General features: G+C 59.2%; 1 protein-coding gene across 4 annotated transcripts in view; it reads left to right on the top strand.

Moving 5' to 3' along the window:
* SLC39A11 (solute carrier family 39, member 11) overlaps nucleotides 1-23,124 on the top strand; it is a 212,718-nt gene that overhangs the window by 148,448 nt on the left and 41,146 nt on the right. For all 4 annotated transcript variants that reach the window (XM_004693467.2, XM_004693466.2, XM_012733146.1 and 1 more), the window contains exon 7: nucleotides 16,941-17,010. In XM_004693467.2, the coding sequence (XP_004693524.1) occupies nucleotides 16,941-17,010 (70 nt within the window). The remainder of the gene's footprint in view (nucleotides 1-16,940; nucleotides 17,011-23,124) is intronic.

Below are 23,124 nucleotides of genomic sequence, written 5' to 3'. Positions count from 1 at the left end.
GTGCTGACCCCTGCCTCCTGCCCTCCCCCTCATCTGGCACTTCCCGGAGGGGAGAAGGTTCTTGCAGCAGAAGCTCAGTAGGGGTCCTGCCAGCCCCACTCCACAGGGAGGGAGAAGGGGCGCTGGGAAGAGCTGAGGACCAGCTCCCAGGCCCAAGTGAAGGAGGTGGGGCCACCCACCGCTGGCAGCCCTGGGCACCGTCCATGGGAGCTGACACTACTGGGTGCCGATGGCTGGTTCTGCAGCCAGAGTGAACGGGCAGATCTCCCCATCGCTGCCCCGAGAAGTGGCTCCTTGCAGGGCCACAGCAGTGACATCGCCAGCTCCTGGCCTGAGCACACTGGCTGGCTCACACTCTGGGAGCCTCGCCCCACCCCAGGCAACCGCTTCTCTTCCAGGGGAGGTCAGACAACCAAATAAAAGTGAAATTCCCTGCACCGACATCTCCAGGGGTGCCAAGCCAGAGTAGAAGGCGAAGCAGCGGTGCGGATGAATTATTTATTCAGCGCGCAGGAGGCCAGGCCGTGAGGACACTGGCCTGGGGAATGAGGCTCCCTCATAATGAAAAGGTTCTTTCTCATTGTTAATTCAGGTGCTCCCCAACAGGGTGGCCTTTATCTGATCGCTTTGACCCCAGCAGCAGGTCACTAATGAGCGTGGCTGAAGGGGGCTTCCTGGCTGGCCACTGTCTCCCAGCCCCTAGCTCCGGCCACTGTCTTCCGGCCACTATCTCCCGGCCACTATATCCTGGCTTGGGGCGCTTTTGACTCAGCTCACCTGCTTCAGCTTAGTCCCCAGACCAGCTCCATCTTACATGCTCTTCCCCCGACAGAGTCCTCCTGGGCTTGAGTTTGGAAGTGGCCAGTCCTCTGTTGTTTCAGTACCCCCACGCCTTGGTGCGAGCCAAGATCGTGGCAGAGAGCGGAATCGCCCTGCCTTTCGTCTGACTCCTGGGGCGGCTGGGGGCGGAAGGCTGGCCTCTGGAACGTAATGCTCACCCAGGTGAAGACAAGACCATCAGTGCAGATGAAAGGAAAGACGGGGGTGGGGTCCCAGCCTCGTCACCCATCACTTTTCAGATGCGTGGCTTTGGGGGCTGCATCCTTCCTCTCTAACCGGGCACTCTTTGGACCAGTATCCACACCAGCGTCCCGTCAGCACTCGGGATCTGGTCTCCGTCTCTGGTGTTGCTCGGGACTTAGGTCTGACTGCAGGAAGGGTCATCTCTTCAGTACAAACCGTTCACTCACATCCCCTCCATCGATCTTGGGGTGTCCGGCCAATGTGATAAGGTGCCCTCCCGTGTTTCGGAGTTAGGCGTGTGTGGCTCTCCCTGTCCCTTCTCGGGGACAGGTTATTGAGCATGCCCAGTGGAAAAACGCCCTCAGAGGACAAGGCTGAGGGGCGGGGATGCCCTCTGGGACAGCCCACTGCGCGGTGATGCTACTCAGCTTCCGGCTGCGTGAGCGAACCCCAGACGCTCTCCGGCTGCTATTGTGGTGTCAGTTAGCAGGTGAGAGGGGTCAGTGGAGGAGGTGGGTAATGCCAGGACCGGGGAAGAAGACGCTTCGTCCAGCTGGAAGAAGCGATGGCCGAGAGCCGTAGGGAGAGCTGACCCAGGACGAGGCTTGCGGCGGGACCGGATGGAGGCGGTGCTGAAGGAAGCATCCGGGCAGTTTGGGCTGGAGAAGCAGGGCTGCTGGGGCGGAGCCCCCGGCGGGGCCGACCTCGGCCTCCTGGCCCAGGGGACGCTGACTTGAGAAAGGCCAGGAAGCTGTGCTTACTAGAGACCAGCTGCGCTGTGCTTAGTGTCGGGGCACACAGGTCCCTCCTCGTGGAGGTTTCCAGAGCCACACAAGTAGACGTGAACCTTTAAGCCCCGAGAGGTGAACCCGCACACAGAGAAGCAGTACCCTGAGCTCACAGAGTCCCAGGCCTGGCCCAGTCAGGGGGTCCCCCTGGGCACAAGAGCCCACGGGGCTGAGTTGTGCGTCCCAGGAGGGGGACAGGCTGCAGGGGACAAGAGGCGTGGCGACTTGGGGGTTATAGGGCAGTGGCAGCCAGGGGTTCACCTGGACGGGGCTGAATTTGACTTTGCCACCTCCTTGCCTTGACCCCCAAAGTTCCCTGGACGCTTCCACGGATAGCTATGTGATTACCTGAATGCCTAGGAGGCAGGACCCCAGAGGAGCGGGAGCAGTGGTGGAACCCCACATTTTCAGCTCAAAGAGGAGAATTGCCTTGAAGCTTTTGGGCTGCAGGTGTGACAGTGGCCACCGCCGCCTGACCGGTCAGACCCCAAGGCCCCCGGGAGCCTCTGCCAGCCCTTGCGTCGTGTCTCAGACACACGGGCAGCGGCTGTGCTGGGAGGGGCCTGCCGGACCCCCACAGAGTCCCTCCTGTGTGCTGCGTCCCGCCGCATCTGGATACTCCCCCACTTCCTGCCATCCGGAGGGGGGCAGCGGTCCGAGGCCCAGACACTGCTAGGATCCCCCCCGCCTTCGAGGAACGTCCTGGGTGCAGTCTGATCTCGGAAGCAGCCGGATTTTTCTGTTCTTGAAACAGACTGGACACACTGAGGCGTGGGGAGGGGGCTTATTTTGGGATGTAGGACTGCGTCCTTCTCTTGATGAAAGACAAGACGAGACGTATAAAACAGTCATGTGTGGGCGGGTGTATAGACATTTGCCTTTGAAATTGGGCTATTTACAGTGAGACAGGGTGACAGATGTAAAATTCTTGCTGGCACAGGCTGCCGGTTGTTGTGTGGAAGAGCCAGGTCCGAAGGCATCTGTAGTTACAGTACGAACTAAGAAGAGAAACCTCCCCTGGCTCTCCCCTGCACTCAGGTCCTCTCCAAAGCACCCCTGTGGTGCGGCTGGGGCGCCCAGGCCCCGGTTCCCAGTTTCCCACCCCGCCAGTCCCTGAAATCTCAGGCTGTACCCCTAGGCCGCACTGTGTGCTCACAGCCCTGTGGGGTGCCCCGGCTGATCCTGGTCTCCTCGCTTCCCTGCATGGGGGTGTCTCGGCTGGAAGAGGCGCTGGAAACGGCTGGCAGTGCTTGGCGATGTTCTGGTGTGGGGATGAGGACGTGGAGCCGGCGGGGGGAGGGGCGGCTGGCAAGCAGGACTGGGTGGCAGGGCCGGCCGGGGCCCAGCGTGGGCTGGGGAGGTCGGCGGGTGGGCAGGGGTCCGCCCTTCCCCGTCCTCTCGCTTCGGTTGTTCGGCGGTGGTGATGGCGATGACCTTGCCATCCACACTCTGACCGCTCCGTCTGCACTGGGTGACCCTTGCGGGGGTGAGGTGCCCGCTCTCGGTCACCACTCTCAGTCCTGTGGCCTCAGTCCTGAGCCCCTGAAAATGCTGTCAAAGCGCTTGGCCCGTATCCGCTTCACTTGTTTGCGTGGCCTCATCGTCTTCCCAGTTCTGCAGCAGAAAGGCCCAGATGCCGGCACTGACGTGGTGGGTCCCCGGAGCCTCAGGGGACGGGGCCGTCCCGGGCCGTGTCCTGGGGCTCCCGGTTCTGGGGGCACCTCACGGGAATGTTTTGTTGGGTTCACGGGTCTTCCTCATCATTTGGGATCCTGACCACCCAGAGCCCTTTTTAAAATAAGGTCATGTTCACTGGCACCGAGGGGGTCAGGACTTGCTCGTCTTTGGGGGGCGGGGACCCAGCGCAACCCTTTACAATTCAGGGCAGTCATTTAACAAACAGAATCTTTGTGCTCGGTTTCACTGGTGATGACGGGAGTGTGCGCAAGTCCGTGCCCTGGAGACAGCAGCTGTGGTCTCTGCTGCTCCGCGCGCGGCCTCCCGCACCCAACGGGAGAGAGCTGCCGGCAAGGGCTGGATGCTGCAAGGCGCCCAGGGATGGAGGCGGGAGGCCGGGCTCCGGGAAAGGAAGAAACCCTGTCCCTGACAGCTTCAGGGAAAAGGGCTGCTTTGGGCTGGGTCTTCCTGGTGGCGGGCAGGGAGCAGGATGGCCTGCCCGGCCTCCTAGGGTTTCCTCCGGGAGCCGGCTTGGGCGGGCGCAGAGGCACGGGACCCTGCCAGGCCCGTCTGGGGCGAAGCGTGCGCCGTGAAGGGGTCAGCCTGGGATGCATATTAGGACAGAATGCCGATCCAGCCCACGGAGATACAGTGAAGGGGCACTGGGGTGCAGCTGTGGGGCAGGGGGAGGGTCGGGGGGCCCTGCCCTCACCTGCCAGTGCCCCAGCCGGGAGCCGTGCAGGGGCGGGGTGGACCCGCCATGGACCCCGCGGGCGCCCGCAGCCTGCTCTCAGCTCTTCCGTCAGACTCGGGCCCTTCTTGCTGGGCCCTAGGCAAGCCAGGTCCTGTGACAGCCTCTACCCAGCTGGAGAGGGTGAAGTCAGCCCCCAGCCAAGAAGAGGGCCGGGCCCCCTCTGGTGGCGCAGCAGGTAAAGCGCAGCACTGAGAAGCGGAAGCCACTCCAGCATGAGTTTGATTCCCCACCCGGAGGTGACCACAGGGCGCGGCAGACCTCTCCTGACCCGCCCGCTGCTCCCCTCAGCAGTGGACTTCATCAGTCGGCCTTTTCTGCTCCCCACTCTGTCTCTGGTGAAGCCTCTCACCGCCCCTGCACCTCTGGCCTGTACCCCAGTTCTGTGTGCACAAATAAATAAATCTTTAAAAACAAAGCAAATCAGAAAAAAGAAGAGGGGTGTCGACCCTGGGTGGTGTTTTCAGAGAAGACCCTCTTGGCCCAGACACCCCTAAAAGTCACTTTCCCCTTTTGCTGTCTCTGAGCAGACAGGCTCACCCCGAGCTCTGGAGTTCCTGCATGACTAGGGTTGCCCCAAAGCAGTTAGGGTTCAGCGCTTCTTTCTCTTGCCATGGAGAGGCCCGGGGTGCATAGCTGGGGGAGGTCGGAGCCTGAGCGCCATGGGGCGCGCACCCTGCTGGCAGTGGCTGTGGGCCCAGGGTCGCTGAGAAGAGTTCGCTGATGAAACGTCACCCTAGCAGAGTGGGGGTGTGCGGCAGGCCAGACTCAGCCTTGCTGAGGGGCAGGGGCGCCCGAGGAGTCAGGGAAAGCAGGCCAGTGGTCCCGCTAAAGGCACGTCTGGGTCTGGCTGCCCCTCCCCATCCCCCTGTGTGGATGACACGGCCCGGGGACCCGTTTCTGCAGGGACATCTGGACCTGAGATGCCGTCGTGACAACGCTGGGTGGGCGTGGATGGGGCGAAGGTGGTGCTCCCCTTCTGTGGAGAGTCGGGGTGAGTGGTGGGACGGGGTGGGATCATCTGAGCTACCTCCTCAGAGCTTGTGCGGGGGAAGGGGAAGCCAGATTGGGATTTATTCCCTAATTCTTGGGTCCCCGGAGATGGGGGAGATTCTCTGAGGCACCCCCACCCCTTGCTTTCAAAGGCCACCCTGCCGGCATTGAAGGGGTGGGGTTGGGAAGATGAACACTAAGTGAACATCTGCTTTTCATTCTGGGGGGACGCTATTCTGGGGGCGCTACAACTCGCTCCCGCCCTGTGTGGCTGCTTATGCGTTTCAAGGTCGGATCGGAGGGTGAACGCTGCTTCGTGTGAATGCCGCCGGCTGGCAGGGAATGGGGGGTCTGAGGCTCTGTGTTCCAAGAGAGACCAGAAAGAACCGAAGTGCCTGGATTTGACCCATAAAAATGCCTTCGTCCCGAAACTCTTTATAAATAGTGGAGTAAAAACCTCCTAGTCTCTGCCTGACTCCAGGAACTGTGGTGATCTGCTTCCCACACCTTCACTGGACAAGAACACAAGTGAATTGAAAGGCCAAGGTCTGAGGCCGCACAGGCCCCCGCAGCTGTCAGGTTGAAGCAGCCACCCCGGACCAGTCGTAAATCAACACATGGCCCTTGGCTCGGACATGCAGAGAGGCGCCGGCTGGGGGGACCCCCCTTTCCCCGGGGCCCGAGGCCATCTTGTTTCTTGTCCTCCCACAGAAACGCAAGCTTCTGAGATGCTTCTGAGTCATCAAGGCAGTAATTATATTAAATTAAGGAGGCAGGAAGATAAGGCTTGCCTGGAAGAACTTCTATGGAAAGAAGGGAAAGTGTGAGGGCTTAAGGGCGGCCGTCAGCTGCAGGGGCAGGCGGGGTGCCGGTGGCCCCCCTGGCTCCCCGGTGGCCCCGAGTTTGCTCCTTTAGGGCACGTGGAGGGGGCACCACCGGCTGGCCTAAGGGCCCTGCGGTGGTCTCCGCAGAGCTGCGTGACCCCCGCACCTCCCTAGCCTCTCTGTGGCGTCGGGGTTCTGCTGCTCTGTCCCTCGCGGGCAGCACATAGAGCATCAGCCCATGCCAGAACCGTCCATGGCTGTCCTGCTGCCCAGGGCTCCTCCCTGCTCCCACGGACTCCACATCTCGGGGACAGATCAGGCGCCTCTGGCTGGGCTTTGGGCAGCCCCCCTTACTCCCCCCCCCTCGGTCCAGGATGGTCTCATCTTGGCTAATTACATCTGCAAAGACCTCACTTCCAAGTGAGGTCGGTTCTGAGGCCCGTGGTGGCCTGAATTTTGAGAGGGGCCGCTGCTGAGCCGACTGTTCCCCACGGTGACTCAGTTTTCTGGGGAGCAGAGTTCCTGCCGCCCGTAGACCTTCCTCCCCTCCCTCCTTCCCTGCCGGCCGCGTGCCCCCCAAGCCTGTTTCCTCCCTTCAGCTGGCGCAAAGCCTCGTCCCCCAGTAAACCTCAACCAGGGGTTGTCGCCGTCTTCAGCCTTCCTCACGACGGCTCCCGAGTGAGCTGTTACTCAGGCCTTGGGGTTCACAGAGCAGGCCCCGGCCGCGCGGCCCCAGCCTACAGAGAGGACAGCGCGACTGAAGAGAGCGCCCTGCAGCAAGGAGCTGCCGGAGTGGACATCACAGCCGGGACCCTTCACCGTGCCCTTGAGTGGGGCGACCAGGCGCTTCACCCCGGGCCTTGACAGCTGACGCGCGGCTCGCCTCCCCAATACGGGCTTCCCACCCTGAGCCGGAATGGGCAACGCCTCTGAAAGGCCACCGTGGGAGTCAGCCTGGAGGTGACCGTGAGCGCGCTTCCCCTTCTGTCCGGGGGCTGTATGGCCAGCAGCCTGCCCCCCCGCTTTGCTTTGTGCTGAGCCACATGAGCCCAGGATGGTTCACACGTGCCAAGAGCCAAGTGCGCAGCGGGAGCCTGGGAAGGGGGGCGGGGCACGGCGGCCGCGGCTGCGGGTCCCCGCAGGGTCCAGCGTCTGTCTGGGGTGGGCACCACGAGGCCTTCCCGGGGTGACCTGGCCATCTGGGCCTGCTGGGTGTTGTCACGTCTCCCCCTCGCGGGGGTCTGGCCCATCTGTATTTCTCAGCTCTTCCCAGACCAGCCTGCTCCAGGGAGGGGTGCCATGTGGCAGCTCCGTGGGAGCTGCCTGGGAAAGGGGGTTCGTAAATAACTCGGAGCGACAGGGGGTTACGGGGAAGGGCTGGCGGAGGAGTGTTGTGTGAATATCCAGGATCGGGCAGCAGTAAGTGCAGATATAAAGCAGGCGAGCACCCAGCTCTGCTGCTGTGGCAGAGGGAGAGCCACCCACCACCCCCAACCCCCGCCACCCGAGCCCCCTATTTTGCATCCTTTCAAGGCTGACCAGTCTGGCCTTGAACTTGAACTTGACTGGCTAAGGCATTAGGGTCACCCGCTGACATGAGTTGGTGCTGGGGAGGTGGCCTCCTCCCCGTGACCACGCCATCTGGCTGCTGTGCGGCCCCCGACATCATCTATAGGAGGCTTATGTCGGGGTGCAGCTCTCCCACTGGGTCGGCTGTCTGGAGCCAGAAAGCTTATTTTCACCTGATTCCACTTGCCCAGCTCCGGCTCCCAGTGTGTGTGCCTTGCCCGCTGAATCACGGCTCTCCTGTCCCTTGCACATTTCACTGAATCTCAGGGTGTATATATATATTTTTTAAAGATTTATTTCTGCATACAGAACTGGGGTACAGGCCAGAGGTGCAGGGGCAGTGAGCAGATTCAGCAGTGACAGAGTGGGGAGCAGAGCAGGCCGACTGACCAAGTACACTGCTGAGGGGAGCAGCGGGCGGGCCAGGAGAGGTCTGCTGTGCCATGTGGTCACCTCCCGGGCTGGGGATTGAACTCATGTTGAGGTGGCTTTAGCTCCTTAGTGCTGCGCTTTAACCCGCTGCGCCACCAGGGAGGGCCCCCCGTGTATTTTTGAGAAGCGACTCAGATGATTCAGCTGCCTTCTGTCCCATGGTCCAACCTGAAGGACCCCCTCCGGGGCCAGAGGCTGCCTGCAAACTGGGCTGTCAGTGGGGTCTGCAGTGAGGCCCCAGGGCTGGAACCCCAGAAGCTGTTGGGGCTGTTGAGAGAAAGTGGTTAGGGTGGCAGGGAGGCGGGGGCTCACACCAGCAGCCAGACCTTTTTCTTTGACCTGAGCTAGGCACCATTCTGCCCTTGACAGGGAGCACCCAAAAGCTAGACTGTGAACCAGAAGTGAGGGGCATGTCCCAGTGCCTGAGGCTGGTGGAGAGAGAAAGGGAGAGAAAGGTGGTGTCCTCTGAGCAGCAGGTCTCGGGCTAATGGCTGCACCCTGATCGCGCCTTAGAAAGAAGAACAGAGGGGCCTCCCTGGGGGCGAAGTGGGTTAAAGTGCAGCACTGTGAAGCCAGCTGCAGCCACGTCAGCATGAGTTCGACCCCCAGCCAGGGAGGGACCCCCAGGGCGCGGCAGACCTCTCCTGTCTCCCTGCTGCTCCCCTCAGCAGTGGACTTCATCAGTTTCCTGTTCTGTGCCCCGCTCTGTCTCTGTGAAGCCTCTCACCGCCCCTGTGCCTCTGGTCTGTACCCCAGCAAAAGTAAATCAATCTTAAAAAACAAAAAGAAAGAAAGAAGAGCAGAATGACAGGCCTAGTGGCACAAGTAGCCAGCCAGCTGCAGACAGGTGGGAGAGATTCGAGCCAGAGGCCACGGTTTCCTTTATATTTTCCTTATTTTTTAAATAAGGACCAGGGCACTTGAAGTCGCACATCTGTCAGCAGCGGTTGGGTCACCCCGGGAGTGGATTCTCAAGGCCAGTTGACACCACCAATTAAGGCAAGAGCAGGAGTCCCCCTTGGGGCACAACTTAGAAGAATCTGTCTGCCTTTCTTTTGTGGGGGAGGGAAGGGTCCTAGCGGGGTCTTAGCAGGCTCAGGTATTCCAGGGAGATGTCAGCTTGGCCAGTTCACTCACATGCTGCACCGAAAGCTGTTCTGGAAGGCAGAGAGCGATCTCTGCCTTCGGAAGATCTGTTACTTGGTTGCCTGGAAACGAGTGCTTTTACCACCCAAAGCTGTCACCGGGCCTGCCTGGGGCGGCGAGGCAGCTGCAGATGTCCCCAGGTCAGGAGCAGGCTTAGGGCAGGGGGGCAGGACGTCGGGAACGTGGGTGGTGGTGCTCCCGGGAGAGGTGGCTGGGCCCCCGCTGCCCCTTCCGTCCACACCCGTTGCCCACCTGCATGGACCGCCCACTCGGGTGCGGAGTGGCCACGTAGCGAGGAGTCTGGAACCGTGTGCCCAGCGGGCCCCTGGCGGTTAGGTGCGCATGCCAGCAGTGCTGACTTCAGAGCCGTCTCCAGCACACTCGCCACCACGCCCCTTAGCTCTCTGGGCTTCAGACAGTAGCGGCTGAGGGGAGGTGGAGACGCCTCCCACCCGGCCCGCGGGGGGCCCACTGCTTCTCTCGGGTCGGAAGCTCTGGGGACTGGCGTTTCGGCCTCCAGCCCCTGCCTCCTCCTTGAAGGAGCGTCCACACGGGTCCTGGTTAAGCCGGAAGCTTTTATCCCAGGTCTGCCGACTGGGCATGGACGGCAAGATTGCCCCGCCTGGCGGTCACGGGGAGGCTTAAGAACTGTGGTCTGCTCGGGGCCGGCTCACGGCCGGGGCTGTTGGCCACACGACAGCAGCTGGGAGAGGTGTTGTCTCCTGTCTGCAGAAAGAGGATTTCAGGAGAGCAGGCCAGCCCGTGGCTCAAGCTTGCAGCCCTCAAGTGAACGTCAGCCAACGCATCGCCTCCCTAACCGGCCTCCCAAGCCGAGAATATCTGCGTCTCCCATGCTCGTCGGCCCTGTTGGTCCTGTTCATCACCCTCGATTGTTTCACTTCTTCTCATGCCTGAAGCCAAGGGCCTGAACTGTGGGCAGCAGAGTGGACGTCTCAGTGGCGTGGCTCCGGGGTGGCCACGCGAACACACCCGCCTTCCCTGCCTATCTCCCCTGCGCTGAACCGAGACGGGACTGGCTTCCCTTGTCCCCGGCATGTCCTCGAGCAGACCGTCATTCAGCACCAGGTCTCCGACATCCCCTGGAACCCAGAGAAGAAGGCGCCCAGGCAGAGCTGTGGTGCCAGCCCCACGCAGCTTAGAGACCTGCAAGTAACAAGGAGGGGAAGGATGGAGATGTACGCTACTATGCCCGAACGGGGGGTCGGGGGGAGGTTGCACCGGAAAGTTCTGGAAGAGCTTCAAGGTGGGCGTGCAGGTAGACAAACAGTGCAGGGATAGTGGGAGCCCCGAGGCTGCCCTTCCTGGGAGGGGGAGATAATAGCACACTCAGGTGGGAGTTCCGGGGGCCAAGTACAGCCACTCCCGCAGCAAGGAAAGCCGTGCCTCTCAGCTGCGGGGGCCCGGAAGGCTGGCAGACCCGGCCACCTCCCTGGTGGGGAGCCGTGGGTGGGGGAGGAGGGGGAGCTCCAGGAGCAGCTGTGCACCTGTGGTGTTTGCCAGGCAGGTGGATGGATGCCTGGGAGAACACGGAATGAAGTGCTGGGACACTTTCCTGTCAGGAGCAGAAGGGTGGGGAGGAGAGGCCTTGGACGGCCTTGTCCAGTGGGGAAGGCAGGCCCCTTGGGTGGGGGTGGCGTGAGCGCTCCCTGGCTCACTGCCTGCACCCCCTCCCCCCCCGAAACCCCTCTCCATTTCCTGTTCTGATGACATGCTCATTGCCTTTTTAAGATTAACCGTGTAAGGTATTAGATCGTCCCTGATCGTCTGACACCTGAAACACAGCGTCGTCTCTCTGGGCCCACACATTGATTTTCCTCGCTTCTGTATTGCAGTCACCTCCTCCGTGGCTGGCAGGCGCCGTGGCTCGGCCTTGTTTTATTAGGAATCTGAGCCGCTCCGCGTTTGTGTGGTGGTCAGGTCTCCGCGGCGCCGGTGTGGCCACAGGACACTTGCAAGGTCATCTGTCAGGTCTTAAAGACCCAATCAGGGTCTCCGTCGTGGGGGACAAGGCTGACTCCGGGCAGTGGCCTTCTGCAAGAGGCGCCCGCAGGGCCAGGTGGCCTGGGCGCGCCCCTCACTCCGCAGGGCGGTGCCTAGAAATCCCCCCGGTGCACCTCTGGGCCCTGCTCTCTCGTCCAAAAGCGCAGGGCCACGTCCAGCTTGGTTTTCAGCAAGCAGCACCTAGAAAGTGTCCCACAGTGTCTGTCGCGGCGTGAATGCTCAGTGACACGGACTGTTATTTTTATTGTCACTTAAGGGCAATCACAGCCAAATTGTCCATCGATCACACTCTTCACAGTTGACTCCCAGCCTAAGCGAGGAGGTTGGGGGGGGCTGCCTGGCACATCTCGAAATGCACGTGGTCATCACCAGCAGGGCTGGCGCACATGTATTGACTGAGTGACGTGGAATGTAAACTGTGAGCTCTGAAAAAAATTAAGCTTTTCCCCCTGTTTTTCCAAATTAGCAGAGTTAGCTCCAAAAGGGTGTGTTGCTCTGTAGGGTGTTGCCCCACGTGATGGTGTCTCTGCTCAGGTTCCCCAAGAAGCAGGTGTCGGGGTCGGATGTGCAAGAGATTAATGGGGGGTGGGGGCGGAGGGGTGCCTAGGTGGGATGAGGAGGAGGGAGCAGGAGCCAGGAGGGAGCACCCTCAGCCTGTGGTGCAGGCTGGCACCTGTGAGAGAAGGGGGTGAAGGCCTGGAGAGGAAGCACCCGGCCCCAGCACAGGTCCACGAAGGTTTTGGTTATTCCAGTGCCGAGAGGATCCCGGGGCTAGAGGATCTTCTAGGGAGAGCCCCTCATCCCCCACTGCTCCCTAACCACCCCGTGCCCAGCCCCTGGTGGGAGCAGCTGGGAGCATGGGGGGGGGGTGGTCCTGAGGAGCAGCGGCTCAGCTGTCGCTCACCAAGCTCCCGCAGAGCAGGTGTGGAGGACCTACTCCACAGCCCCGCCAGGTAGCCTGTGCGATCTCCCTGGAACAGGTTGTGATCTGAACAGACGAAAACTCATTCTCTCCGCTTTCTTCTCCTACTTTGGTAGACAGAGCTCTGGGGGTAATTGCTGACATGTCCTCCAGAGGAACAAGAGACTGAGCAAGACCTGGGTGTGGGAGCGGGAATTTAGAAGCAGGAGGGGACTTCCTGGCTTGAGAGGCACTGTCCAGCAGCCCTGGTGCTGAATTTTGATAGGGCTAGTTATGTGAGGACCCAGCTGTTTCCTGGGGAGTGTGGGCATCCCGGAAAAGCACTGAATATATTTGCTGCCACCCTGAGCTCCAAAATGATTTATCTAACCCACCACCATGAGCACCTCATCGCTGGCCAACACAGAGATCCTGCTTTTGTTTTTCTGGGTCCCAGTCCACTACCTCAAGCACCTTGACAGTCACTAGCTCGGTGGAAGGACAAGTACCTGGACATCTGAGTGTCTGGACCAGCTCCCTCGCGTCCCAGTGAACTTGCTGATTCTGGACAGCATATCTGTGGGAGCTGTGCTAGCACGATGGGGAAACAGTAAGAAGCTTCCACCACCAGCCTGGGCACCAGCCTGGTCAATCTAGGAAATCTGCAGAGGTCCAGGGGTGGGGTGATATTTAAATAGAAAGTGGGTTTTGGTCCTGTTCCTTTGGCGACTTGTTAATTAAGGGTGTATTTCTAATCCTCCAATAATATTAGAAACGGCGCACGTTTTATATTTAGATAGGACATGTATTTCTTCCCCCAGCTTGTATCATTTGTCCCATTTTATTGAGAAATAATTTATGTCTATCACTATGGATAAGTGACAACCACAGCTGGTTCAGCTAACATCTGTCATCTCTTTTAGACACAATAAGAAGGGAAAAACCTCTCTCTGCGATGGGAAGCCTCCGAGCTTACTCTCTTAACTCCCCCACACCTCACCCAGCTGTGCTAGTGTGTCTTCATGCTGTACATCACACCCTCAGACCACCTGACAACCGGAAGTTGGAACCTTTTTTTAAAATTTAATATAATAATTTTGTGCCTTTTCCCACCTCAGTTGTCATCCCTGTGGGCTTCCCATCACCAGATCATCTGTGTGCCATCACCATAGTCCAATGCACTCCCCCCACCCCATTTTTTATGGGAGTTGGAACCTTTTGGCCACCTTCTTCCAGTTCCCCTTGAAAGCCAAAAATTCCAGATACTGAAAAATCCTGTTGGCCCAGAAAACATGTTTTAATGTACTAAATTCCTGGAGTGCATTTTGTATAGTGAGAGGCTGTGCTTCCTTCCCGACTCACTGTCTTTCCACTTCCAAATCTCCCAGGGATGTGTGTGGCAGGCGTTGCTTCTGTCCTCCCTGGCCTGGGCCCCAGGTAAACGATTCACAGAAGGCTGCTAGGCAGCTCCTCGTCCTTCAGTCTGTGCTCCATGCTCTCTTGCCAGAGGGCTGGCTCCCAGCAGCCAGCCGAGCGCCCCTGACTGTGGGGGCACTTGGGTGGACTGGTAGAGGCAGTGCTGTCCGGGTTCTTGAGGTTGATGGCTTCCTATTGTTTCATTACTAGGCTGGAGTCAAGTTCTGGATCGGACTGTCCTCTGCAGAATGGGGAGAGGGAACCTTGCAGGACAAAGACAAAGGTGAAATGGACAGATAGGGGAAGTGGAAGAAGCTGGTCAAAAGGTTCCAACTTCCAGTTGTCCGTTAGTATGAGGGATGTAATGTATCAGCAGCTTGGAAAATAGCCAGCTTGCGGTTGACCTTTGAGAAGTTTGTTGCTGTGGGGGAATGTTAGAGCTGGCTTTGTCTGCAAGGGCAGCACTGGCCAGCCCAGCTCCCAGAGGTGCTGGGACAGTGCCGTGGCAGCCGGGCGTGAGTCCTCTGAATCCCCTGGCCCTGCGGTGGGCCCCGGCCACCATGCTGAACCCCCTCGCCAGCTGCATCGTCCTTCTCTCCCGGGCTTCCGTTTGCAGATGGGGAAAAAACTTCCTCAGGGAGCAGAACCAGACGCAGACTCCTGAGTGGGGAGCTCGCACGCCCTCGTGCGCGCCTGCACCTCCCCCCGCTCCCTGACCTCTGTCCAGCCGCCCCGTCCGGGAGCACCTCCTCGCCGGTGCGACCAGCCTCCTCTTGTTTCATGGCTGGGGCTGCCTGGGGTGGGAGGGGGGCGTCGAAGGGGTCCATGGGGCTGGACCGTAAGAGGAAGGCGATCCCCCCTAAGGAGCTGGCGCCTAGACCAAGCCGACAGGTGTTGTTAGGGTGTACCGAGGGAGAGGGGTGTTAGGGTGTACCGAGGGAGAGGGGGGCAGGGGACTTGCCCGTGGGCCCCTGGCCGGTGCAGAGGGCCTTGTCTCCGCTTCCATGAAGCGTGGCTGCCTCAGAGGCTCAAAAGACTTCCTCAAGGAGCGGGACCAGACGGACTCCCTGGTCCTCCCCAGGGGTGGACGTTTCTGTGTAAAGAGACGGCGGGGTCCTCACCATACCCCGGTCACCGGGGCTGCTCCCTCCACGCTTGCACCCCGGGGTGTGACCTGCGGCCGCACCTCTCCTCCGCCCTTCCCCCTCTGCGGTTCTTCTCTCTCTGTGGGCCTTCAGTATGTGCCTCAGTTCTGTCCGCATACAGATTTCTTATTGCATCGGCTCTCTGGTACTAGCCGCCTTCAGACACCATCTCATTCGCTTCCCATCACCTCTGCTTTAAGTGGAGGGAACTGCCCCAGCGGCCTCCCTGGCAGAGTGTGCCTGGGGCAGCAGTCTGGTTCCCTCCCCGAGGGCCGCAGGACACCAGAGGGCCAGGAGCTGCTCCTCCCCAAGCCCTCCCATCACAGAACATTCCAGGTGCCGCCGAGGTGCGGGTGAGGCGGAGTAGGAAACGCTTGCTTTGCTCCAGACCTCTCGAGGTACAGATTAAGTGCCTGTCCTGGCAGTCCGGGTCAGCAAATTGGGCCAGTGTGGGTGGGGGCCGAATGGTTCTAGACCCAGCTCCGCCTCTCCAGCTGCTGCAACTTCGGGCCGGTCCTGCCTCTCCCATAAACTGTACGCCCCTCCGGGGCCCCCAGAGCCCTGGGCACGTTCTGGAAGTGCCTGTTACCAGAAGGGGCTAGTTTGCCAGTGGACACAGGACCCACTGCTCTGGGCTGCTCCGCCATCTACATTAAACCGACTCATTAGTGCAAGATCCTGTTGTTAATGGCTTAGAGAAGCAAATTCTTCCTGAGATGAGCTGGTGTCTGGCGCCAAGCTTCGACTCCTCTCCCCAGTGCACCGGGGTCCCTGCTGGAGGTCTTTGCCCCGGGGACCCCCGGCTACCCACGGGGTTTGTGGTCTTGATGTGGTTCCGTGGATGGGGTTCTTGGGTCCCTCGGAGAAAGGTTCCGGCAGTCCCCCCCCCCCGGGGGGGCACATGACCAGATTCCTGAGGAAAAAGATGTTTGCTAAGACACAAACAAGCAAAGGCTGCATTTTAAAGGTTTTTTTAGGGAAAAGCTACGCCTGTGTAGACACAGGTGAGCTGTCTTAAAGGACAGGCCTGGGTTTTACCAGGACGAGAGACGCCCTTACACCAGCACCGTAGCCTTGGGGGTCACACAGCTTGTCTCTGCGCCTCAGCACATGCCAGCCATAGACAGTTTGTGGGTAGATCTGCCTTGCAGGCACTCAGTTTTGAATTTCATCTGATTTTCGGGTGTCCTGAAATATTATTCTTTCTGTGCCTTTTTTCCAACTACTGAAAAATGTGAAAATCATTCTTAGCTTGCAGGCCATACAAACGAGGCAGGGGCCACATAAGCAGTCCCCCGGCTTACACTTTATTTATGCAAAAATAAATAAAATCTTTAAAAAATACAAATAAAAATGTAAGATTGCTCTTTGCACGCTCTCTTACAATCCCAGAGGGAAAGTTGTTCGAGGATCCTTGAGCCTTAGCAAGAGCTCATTTTAACCTGAATTGTACTGTGTCAAAATGCTATTGCTCTGCTTTTCTTTAAAGATTTATTTATTTGTGCATATAGAATTGGGGTACAGACCAGAGGTGCAGGGGCACTGAGAGGCTTCACCAGAGACAGAGTGGGGAGCAGAACAGGCCGACCGACGAAGTCCACTGCTGAGGGGAGCAGTGGGCAGGCAGGAGAGGTCTGCCGCGCCCTGTGGTCACCTCTGGGGGGGCGGATTGAACTCATGCTGAAGTGGCTTTAGCTTCGTGCTGCGCTTTAACCAGCTGTGCCACCTGCTTTGATTTTTTTTTTTTAATTATTCTCGTGAAGAATTGGGGTATAAGGCAGAGGTGCAAGGTGAGAGGAGTCACCAGAGACAGAGTGGGGAGCAGAACAGGCGGATCCACTGAAATCCACTGCTGAGGGGAGCAGCGGGAGACAGGAGGGGTCTGCTGTGACAGGTGGGTCACTCCCTGGCCGGGGATTGAACTCAGACCTTGGGATGGGAGCGCAGAGACTTACCCCCGAGGCTACCCTGCTCTGATTTCTTACGGAAGAAGTGAAGATACTGCCTGTTCTGAACAACTGAGTGATGAGTACAATCTCGTCACAGGATTACGTAACAGTAAAACTACGCAAAAACGACCCTGGAGTTCGCGAATTCGAGGGCGTATGTGGCACATTCTGGGTGCCCAGAGCACACCTGCCTGCACGCGGGACCACCGGCTCCCAGAGCGCAAGGGGCTGCGGGTTTCGGGGTGCGCTTCTGCGTGCGTGCTGACGCTAGAGCGGCTCCTCACCTGCACTTTCTGTGTTTCAGAGGGTCTTGCTGTCGGAGTTGGATTTGGGGCCGTGGAAAAGACGGTGTCTGCCACCTTCGAGAGCGCCAGGTAGGCTGACCCCTGTGCCCCCGAGCACAGCACCGCCCCAGCGGGCCACAAACGCTTGCCACCTGGGGGGCCTCTCCAGGCCACAGGCCAAGGCCGAGGCGGCCAGGTGACGCACACACCTGAGAGGGGTCTGTCGGAACGCAGGTGGGGCCAGCTTGTGGTGACCAACAGGTAGCCGTGGGTGTGCTCGCCGCCGACCTCCAAGCCCTTTCTGTGCAAAGGCCAACAAGCGTCACAGAGATGGTGTTGAGGCGGCTCGGTGCTCCCTCCTCCTTGGAGCCCTCCCCTTCTCTCTCGGTCCGGTGTCTTTGCGCTCCTTCCAGGCGCCGCAGCAGGGGGCCCTTCGCAAGTGTGCCCAGGCCAGGGCGGCCGTTTCTCTCCAGAGTGCACGGTCCTCAGGGCCTCGCCCCTCCCCCAGCCTCATCCCACCACTTGCCGTGATACTGAGTGGGCGCCAGCCAGCCTGCCCTCCTCCCTGTTTCTCTGTGGGCTGACAGAGGGTGGAGCCTCCTAGGCTTTGCTAAGGACACACCACTGCTGGAACCCGCTGGTGCCTGGGCGGGGCCTTCTGACTCAGGATTCCCCGGGTCTCAACCTCCTATTCCTAGCCGTGGTCAGGGGACTCAGGCGACAACGACAGGCGCCAGCGGGGTGGAGACAGCTGGGAACGGTGAGGTGAGGTGGGCTCCGAACGCCAGGCCCACCTGCACCTACAGCCGCATTTTCTTCAGGGGTAATTCAGGCCAAAGAGCCGGCCAGTTTCCCAGCCCTGCTCACAGCTCACCGCTCATCCTCCGCCTCCAGACAGGCCGGCCCCCCAGCAGACACCTGCCTCCCCCAGGAAGTGGCCTCGTCTCCTGCGGCTGGTGTGGCAGTGGGCTCATGCCCGGCCTGCGTAAGATCCAGCAATGGTGGCGTAGAGTTTTGAGGAATGAAAGCAGCTTTACTGCCAATCAGCTGGAAGGAGGCACAAGAGAGAACCTGCCCCCAGGTTAACAGGGGGTCAGGCAGGTGCAGGGGCAAGGGCTGAGAGTAAAGGGTTAAAGGGTTAGCTGGGGGTAAGGTGTGGGCGAAGGGCAAGGAACGTGGGCTTGGCTGAAGTTCGCTGGCAGTTACAGGGCAGAGCGTGCAGAAGGATGGCGTCCTGTGGCATTTTCAGATAACTGGAGCTGTGGATTTCTGTGGGGGGCCCCTCCCCCTGGGCGGCCCCTTCTGTGTGGAAGTTTCCTGGGGGCTCAGGTCAGGCGGGTCACGAGCACCTTAACTGTGGCTGTGAGACAAACCCCAGAGAGGAGGCTAGACAAGGCTTTCAGCCTCGTGTGCTGCGGCCAGGACAGCGTCCCGCCGGTTGACCAGCCCTGCGCCTCCTGCCCACCGTGGTCAGGGACTCACTTGTCCAGAGCCTCTTCCCACCCAGCCTCTGCGCCCAGTGGCCCCTCTGCCTGACCCAGGCTGGCCCCTTACGCCCACGTGTTCAGTGTCCTCACCGCGGGGCGCTGGACTCCAAGGCTTTGCTGAGGACACACCGTTGCACGGACCCCGATGGTGCCTGGGCGGGGCCTTCTGGGTCGAGATTACCCCGGTTCTCAACCTCCTGTTCCTGCCTGTCAGACTCCCAGCCGCCTCCGCGCTCTGCCTCCGGCGTCATCTGTTAACTTGATGCTTATTGTGAAAATCAGGTAAGACAGTGAACAGGCCAAGATCTTTAGAATGCGAGAAATAGCACCAAAAAGCAAGGGCTAGCTGGGAGTGGCCGCGCCCCTGGGGCGCCCCTGGGGCCGAGGCGTGGGCGCTGTGCCTCCCTGGCGCAGACATTCTGATCTTGGCTTCATTAGGCAGTGAGAAACTCCAGAGGCAGACAGTGTCCAGGGCTGATGCGGAAACTGGGCATTGCGAGGGACGGACCTGGCCTTTGAGTCCGTCGGGGCCAGCCCCTGCAGACGCCGGCCGAGGCCATGTCCTCCCAGCGCAGGGCGGGGGGCAGCGCCGCGGAGGCAGGCCTGCTGCCTGGCGGTGCCTCATCTCCTGTGACTTCACGTCACAGCGTCCACTCCGGTCTCCCTCTGTCATCCGCACTTTCTGCTAATCTTTCATTTCTGAAGGAGCCGGAGCACAAATCACTCCTGCTGAGCCCTCCCTCCCTCCACCAAACAGATTCTGAGTTACATCAGCCCTCACCAGATCCCCCGAACTGGGATGTGCTGGGGTCACAGGCCGCCACGAAGCCCTGCTACCTAAGGGTCAGTGGTGGGGAAGGGGAGCTTGCACTTACGCCCCTGTGGCTGACCTCCCCCCGTCCCAGGCAAGCCCTGCTTGCCACCGTGATCCAGGTGGGAGTCCCTGAAGTGCAGGTCACCGGGCAGGAGCTGCCCTGAGGTGGACCTACCCTGCAGTCCGGGCCCTGGGGCTACAACTTGCGTCCCCAGTGCCATGTCTGCGACCTGCCCCCTGAGTAGCTGAGTGAAGAGCAGCCCTCAGGCGAGACTTCTAGTTCTCCTGAGACCTGGAGTTCAGGGGAGGACGGGGCAGAGTGGGTGGTGGCAGACGGCCTTCCCACGGCAGGGTCGAGAGGGACGTCCCCTGGGGGGCGGGAGGCTGGCCAGGCAGACCCGGCTGTGTGGGACTCTGAGGCAGGCTCCCCGCGTCGGGCCAGAGAGGCCGGAGGGGCGGCTGTTCCCCCCGAGGCCAGGGGGCACGGCTGCCAGCTGGCTCATCGTGCCTGGTGTCGGGGACCCGCCCCGATCATGGATTATTGGGGGGCAAAACAGGCAGGGTTCAAGGGTGGAAGTGGCGTCGGCAAGCAGAGATTCCTAAGGGGAAAAAGGGGAGTGGCGTGAGGAAGACACGGAGTCGGAATTGGGTGCAAGTCTTCCTGCTCATCTTTTTGCAGGTCTTTATTTATACTGTTTAGCAAGATTTAGCTACAGTAATGCATCAGGTAAGTTAATAAGAAATCGGCATAAAAGTTTTAAAGGAAGAGGGGAACAGTGCCTCCTCCTCCTGCTACTTTATGGCACACTAGATTGTACATCTCTGTGATGGCTTTCATGTATACGGATGTTTATGACTTCAAAGGATCAGGGCCTGGGAAAGGACGAGCTGTTAGCAAAGGATTGTGTTAGCAGAGTCGTCTGTGATAGTCTAAAGAGAAGCTAATGGCTAACTTAAGGTTAGCAGAGAGTAGCCAGTGTTTGTTTTAGGAAAAGGCTAATTAAGACTAGCAGAGAGTAGTTAGTGATTGTTTTAGGAAAAGAGTAAATTAAGAAGTTACATAGTTGTGCATTAAGCAAAACCTGTGTTGATAATGTTAGGAAATTGTCCATGGCTCCTTATGCCCTGGGAGTTATCTAAGATTCCCTTTTTGTTTCAAAAAACCAAGGAAGCTTTCCAGGAGTCTTGATGCTGCGGGTCTTCTCTCTCCAGGAGCTTGCCTTTTGTCTTCAGTCAAAGGAATTTCCTGCCCTGCAGCAGCTCAGCTTGTACTTTGCCCAGGCCAGGTAGCCAATTTACAAACTGATGTTGCTTACAATATTTTTGATATTATGATTATACAAAAAAAGGGAGTCATTACATAAGTCACCAGTGGAGGCTCAGAGCATTCCCTGTCGGCCCGGAATTTGTCAGTCGCCAGAAGTTGCATAGCTTGTGTCAGCCTGGAGTGGGTGTCTTGAGTGGGGTGCCGAGAGAGCTGCCCCGCCAGAAGCAGGCCTAGGACTGCACCTGGCCGCCGGTTCCCTCCCCAGCACCAGAGCACAACCGCCCATTGGCTGTGTGGATTCCGCCCACCCTGTTCTCAGTTAGCTCTTGAGGGAGAGGAGGCGAAGGCGCTCAGCCCGAAAGGCGAAAGGCAGGGTTCTCTGGGACGAGGGTCTCGGTGATGGCCACACAAGAGAGTATGAAATCATCAAGTGGGATTCCACCCGGCTGCGGTCTGGCAGACTTGACTCTGAGAAGGCCCTCCCGGCCGTGGGGCGTGCGTCCGGTGTGTGGAGGAGGGGACAGTGAGTCACTGGGACTATCTGTGTGGCTTTCCCATACAGTTAAGACTGTTCAAAAATAAAAGGTTTCTTTTTAAAGAGCCTTTGTAAAACTGAAAAAAAAAAATAGAGTGCTTTTTGTACTGAATTAGGGCTATAAATTACAACAGTAAAAGATGAATTTCACAGAACAGGCAGACACTGGGGATGTCTGAAAATCCGAGGCATTTGCATTTCAACTTAAAATGGCAGTTTAGACCAGTAGGCTCCTCCTGATGGATGTGATCAAGGTGGAATCCTTGGAGTGGACGGTTGATCTGAGGAAAATGCCCGCAGTGTGTTAGGGAGAAAATAAATGGGACATAGAGACCAGAAGGAAAAGCTCACATTCTCTTGGTTGGAAGCTCAAAAGAAGAGGAACAGATGAGAGACTTTTTCCAGAAATAGAAAAAGATACGGGTTTTCAGATTGAGACCGTTTGCACTTGGAACAGCAACCCAAACCATCACGTAGAGGAGGGCACAGACGATGGGGAGAAAATCCGCGAGGACGCCGGAGGAAGGGCCGCTTCCTGCCCAGAAGGGCTGGCGGAAGACCAGGCAGCCGCGCCTCAGGGGCTGGAGGAGACCCCGTGGGCTAGCAGTCCTGGCGGCTCGCGCCCAGGGCTCCTGTCAGGCCGCGTCCAGCGCGGCTGTGCTGGGCCGGCCTCGGACAGGATGTCATGCCGGGCGTCACTGTTCCAGTGAAGGGTCATTTGCAAAGCGGGGAGTCTCTGGACTACGCTTGGACAACCTCTGATGTAGCGGTCGGCTCTCCAAGCTAAATTCTCTCCAAGCAAAACAAATACAGACCGCCCGGCCTTTTCTCCAAGACCTCCCTACCGCGGGCTGGAGGAAGATGGTGTGTCAGGGTGAAAGGAAGAAGGCCACGATAAGTATGTTCGTGACCCCAAAGACAGTTGTTGTAATGAAAGGGGAGGCAGGGAAGGGTGGAGGGAGGGAGACAGGGCTGTGGGCGCAGAGCAAAGTGGAGTAGTTTGGTTATCAGCAGACTAAGCACGTCTCCAGAAGACACGGGATTTGCTCTTTAAAATTCCAGGTCTGTGCTGACTAACGAGCAACACCCCTAACGCGTGAGGCGGAGAGGTTAGAAACAAAGGGATGAAAAAGACGCACGGGTTCTGCTGACGGAGAGAAAGCAGGCCCTGGCGTCCGCGGCCAGAACAAAGAGACTCAGGCAGAAAGTGACACACACGACAGAGGCCGACACGTAGCGGGGAGAGAGGCCGCGGCCTGGCCGTCAGCTGCCCAGGGAAAGGCTGTCGGAATCACAAGGAGAAACAGACAACACCACAGTGGGGGAGCGGATCCCCCTCTCTGACGAGGGGCATTATCTTCTTCCATGAAAACAGCAGGTTAACAGAACGGACATTTGTCAGACCAGCAGCTGGAAAACCCACTTCCTTTTCAAACACACACGCCCTGTTTGCCAAAATTGATTACTGTGCCGCAGGGGCAGTCAGAATGAAGAGCCCAGATCAGCAGTTCACACCGCACTGACCTCAGAGGGAGAAGGTCGCCCCGATGACGTGTTAGCGGGAAGGAGAGCCGAGGCCCTCGCAGCCAGCAGCTCATGGTGCCCAGGCCAGCCGCAGAGCTGGGGGGCAGGCGGCTAGTGTTGCAGGGAGAGCTGCCCACGGCAGGCGCCCCTTGCACTGGACACCTTTCATCGGGGTGGGGGCGGGGGGGCAGCTGGTGGAGGTGGCCAGGACAGGTAGAGCTGTGCACATGTAGGCCCCACGGCGTTTCCAGGGCTAGCGGGGAGGCACATGGGGGAGGGGGTCCCCCCACCCACGGTGCTTCATGGGCGAGAGGGACAAGGACGAAGGAGGGGTGTTCTTGTTCTCCTGATCCCGTCAGAGAGGCTCTGTCAAATCCCGTTTCTTTGAGACCTGCGCCCCGAGAGACCGGGCTGGGCGGGGTGCTGGATGGGAGGCCTGGCATCCAGGGCCCGGCCTGGATGGGGTGGGGAGGCGGATGGGGGGGGCATGTGGTAGTGAGAACGTGCTGGCAAGGTGGGGCCCTCACTGCCGTTCAGCTCGTGGCCACAAGCTGCGAGTGGGCATTCGGCCCTTTCT

Source organism: Condylura cristata, unplaced genomic scaffold (assembly GCF_000260355.1).
Source record: "Condylura cristata isolate star-nosed mole 26May11 unplaced genomic scaffold, ConCri1.0 scaffold00038, whole genome shotgun sequence".
NCBI lineage: Eukaryota > Metazoa > Chordata > Mammalia > Eulipotyphla > Talpidae > Condylura > Condylura cristata.
This window is presented reverse-complemented; position numbering and strand designations above follow the sequence as displayed.